Source organism: Sitodiplosis mosellana, unplaced genomic scaffold (genome assembly GCF_009176505.1).
Source record: "Sitodiplosis mosellana isolate CC-2019 unplaced genomic scaffold, AAFC_SMos_1.0 Smas_scaffold_6793, whole genome shotgun sequence".
NCBI lineage: Eukaryota > Metazoa > Arthropoda > Insecta > Diptera > Cecidomyiidae > Sitodiplosis > Sitodiplosis mosellana.
In genome coordinates this window covers 1-3,132 of record NW_022601944.1, presented here as the reverse complement: position 1 = coordinate 3,132, position 3,132 = coordinate 1, and the positions used below count along the sequence as shown (strand labels likewise).

The 3,132-nt window shown below is 36.2% G+C and overlaps 1 protein-coding gene across 1 annotated transcript; it reads right to left on the bottom strand.

The window, feature by feature from the left end:
- Window positions 1-431: 431 nt before the first annotated feature.
- On the bottom strand, window positions 432-2,794 carry LOC129579946 (ATP-binding cassette sub-family C member 4-like; the record flags this gene model as incomplete). The annotated part of the gene is made up of 8 exons (XM_055470140.1): window positions 432-1,141; window positions 1,220-1,491; window positions 1,555-1,708; window positions 1,767-1,912; window positions 2,001-2,097; window positions 2,159-2,292; window positions 2,377-2,560; window positions 2,624-2,794. Coding segments are annotated over 8 exons (1,560 nt in total), but the record flags the coding sequence as incomplete, so codon positions are not given.
- Window positions 2,795-3,132: the final 338 nt, after the last annotated feature.

Here is a 3,132-nt window from a genome sequence, read left to right as displayed (position 1 = left end):
CATGTAAACGAGCGGTTTCGGCTAATCCTATATTTATTCTCAACGACTCATATGTTGAAATTAAAAAAAAACAGTAAACTACATACGTAACGTTAGTGTTTATGTTCTGCCTCAATGCAATGAACTCCGTATTCTTCTTCTCATATAACTGCAGCATGCGTGAATGTTAATTTACTATTTACTACTATAATGGATCCAATTTTATTTTAATCAATTTTATCGATTTTCAGTACTCAAAGTACACCCGTTGTTCCTCAGAGGCAACTGTCTACGGGATCTACATCGCAGCCTCAGCAAACCATAAGTAATCCATCACACCCACAGTTTGTCATTGTAAAGTCAGGCATTAACATTCAACAACAAGTCAAGCCAAATATTGTTGTTATGAAACCGCCCAGTTCCAATACACAAGTAAATATACTCATATGAAATATTTTCATGTTTTTTGTATTGATCGAAAAAAAACTCTTTTCAGGCACTGACACCCACCAATACACCGTACATTATTCAGGAGTCAGAAGAAATTGACGACCTCTCCCATTTAGAGTAATAACTATTCTGAATCATTTTTTATGTATACATAATTTCACAAATTCAAAAATACATTTTTTGGTACAAGACAAAATCCGAATATATTTAAAGTAAACTTTAATCAATATTGTTGATATTTGAAAGGATGCATATTTGTTTTGACAATTGGACTTCATATATTTGCTATATATTTGCTCGCATCTAATGTTCATTTGCTACTACTTGGCGATATTATTTCACTGAATTTTTGCGCTGCAACCTTCTTTAACTGTTCGCTCTCCTGAGGACCAGTCGCATCAACCATTCCACGGAAAATGCTCTCTTCATTTTGTAACAAATTATGTGGAATATCGTACTCTTTGGCAATGCCCGCATCCATAACTAAGACACGGTCGGAATCCATAATGGTATGTAATCGATGCGCTACAGTTATAACGGTAAACTGTTTAAATTTTTCGCGAATTGTTTTCTGGATGAGCGCATCGGTTTGTGGGTCTACGTTGGCTGTGGCCTCGTCTAGCACCAATACTTTATTATTTCTTAAAATAGCTCGAGCCAAACATATCAATTGCCGTTGGCCTTGGCTGAAATTGGTTCCGCCTTCAGTTACCTGAATAAAATAATTTAAAAGTTGTTAAGAGAACTGTATTAGCTTAGCACTGAAGAAGAAAAACAAAACAAAACGTACAAAATAGTCCAAGCTTTCAATCATTGACTTCAATTCAACGTCCTCCAGTGATCGCCACATAGCATCATCGGTGTAATGACCAAACGGATCCAAATTGTAGCGGACTGTATGTGAAAATAAAACTGGATCCTGGGGAATTATAGAGATTTTCTCTCTCAAGCTGCTCAACGCAATTGTCCCAGTATTGATATTGTCTATTTCAATTATTCCATCAACATGGGCCAAACGAAATAGAGCTCCTATCAATGAGCTCTTGCCAGCACCGGTTCTACCTATAGGAAGATGTATATCCAAATTTTGCTTCTTTGTTTTTTTTATAGTGCATACAAACTCACCCACAACTCCAACTTTGAAACCAGATTCAATCTCCAAACGAAGGTTTTTCAATATTGGCGGTCCTTGTGGGTCATATCGCAAGGACATATTATGCATTTTTATTTTACCAGTTCTAGGCCAATCCGATGGTGGTTTTTCATCAGGACTTTGTTCCTATTTGAAAAAGATATTCAAAGTAGTTTTTTATGGTTATAGCACGTTTTTTAAATACCGGTTCTAGGTCTGTATACTGCAAAATTCGTTCGACGCTTGTCATCTGCTGCATAGTCTCTGTTGCTTGCCTAATTCCATATTGAACCATGCCGGTCAAAATTAGCGCCTGTGAAATGGCTAACCCAACATTTCCGCTGAATGTATCTTTGTGTAAATGAACAGAAGAGATACAATTAGAATTGAGCCAATCTATCTATAAAATAATAGTTGATTATATGAAAATACTTCTCACTTTCATAAAAAATAATAAAACTAAATGTAACGCTCGCAACAAATGCGGTGCTGATACAATCCATCCATAAGCCGCATGCTGTATTCGATGTCATTGCCTAATAAAGAATAATTAGAATTAGAAGATCAACCAGAAAATATAATAAAATAAACACCAACCAACTGCCAGACTGCGCTGTGGACGTCTTGCAAATGGTCGAATTCATTGGCTAACTTATTCTGAATATTTCTTGCTCGTATTGTCGCCAAACCGTTGATAGTCGCCGTCAAGTGCGAGAAAACCGGACTACGACCTGAATATTTTTTTTTCAAACCAATTTAGAAGTGAACTTCATTACACAATACACATTCATTGAACACAATAAAACAAAACCTACAAATTCCTTCTAAACGCTTCAAGTCTTGGGACGGTCGTAGGTACAGCTTGATAATTAGAGCGAACAAAACTATGGCACATGATAAAGCGAAAATCATTGGCGGATTCACTATCACGATCACTGCTAGTATGCCGAGCATAACTAATATTATTTGGATGGCTTCCATCATCACTCTTGGCATTATCTTTAAGATATTTAGTTGAAATTTTATTCAATGTTACTTTAGGATATGTTAAATTCGAATTACTTCATCGATAGCACCCATATCTTTTGAGAAACGATTTAAAATCCGACCAGATGGATTTAAATCGAAGAATCGCATTGGCGCATGCAAAATGCTGTAGAACATTTGATCATGTAATCTCTTCGAAGCACGCGAAGTTGTTCTGAAGAACAATATACTGCGATAAATGCAAATCTGTATGAAATGAAAAAAAAGAAGAATTCATTAGTAGTAGATGTGATGATAGACACTTCTGAGTGTAATGTAAGTATATTGGGCTAACCAGTAAAGGTCCCTCATTTTCAATAATTTTTTTACAAATGATCATATGCGTTCGATAGGGCATCCCTCAAAACCTCCGAAACAATATTTCTTTTCGTTGCGATTTTCCCGGGGGTGGTTTTAGAGGTTCTCAAAGTTGGCAACCCCAATTTTTTCCGGAGGCCATAACTTCTACGACTGGACATTTCTGGGAAGTGTCTTTGGAAAAGTTGTAGATCTTGTCAAGATACACAATTTTGCCGAACAAATCA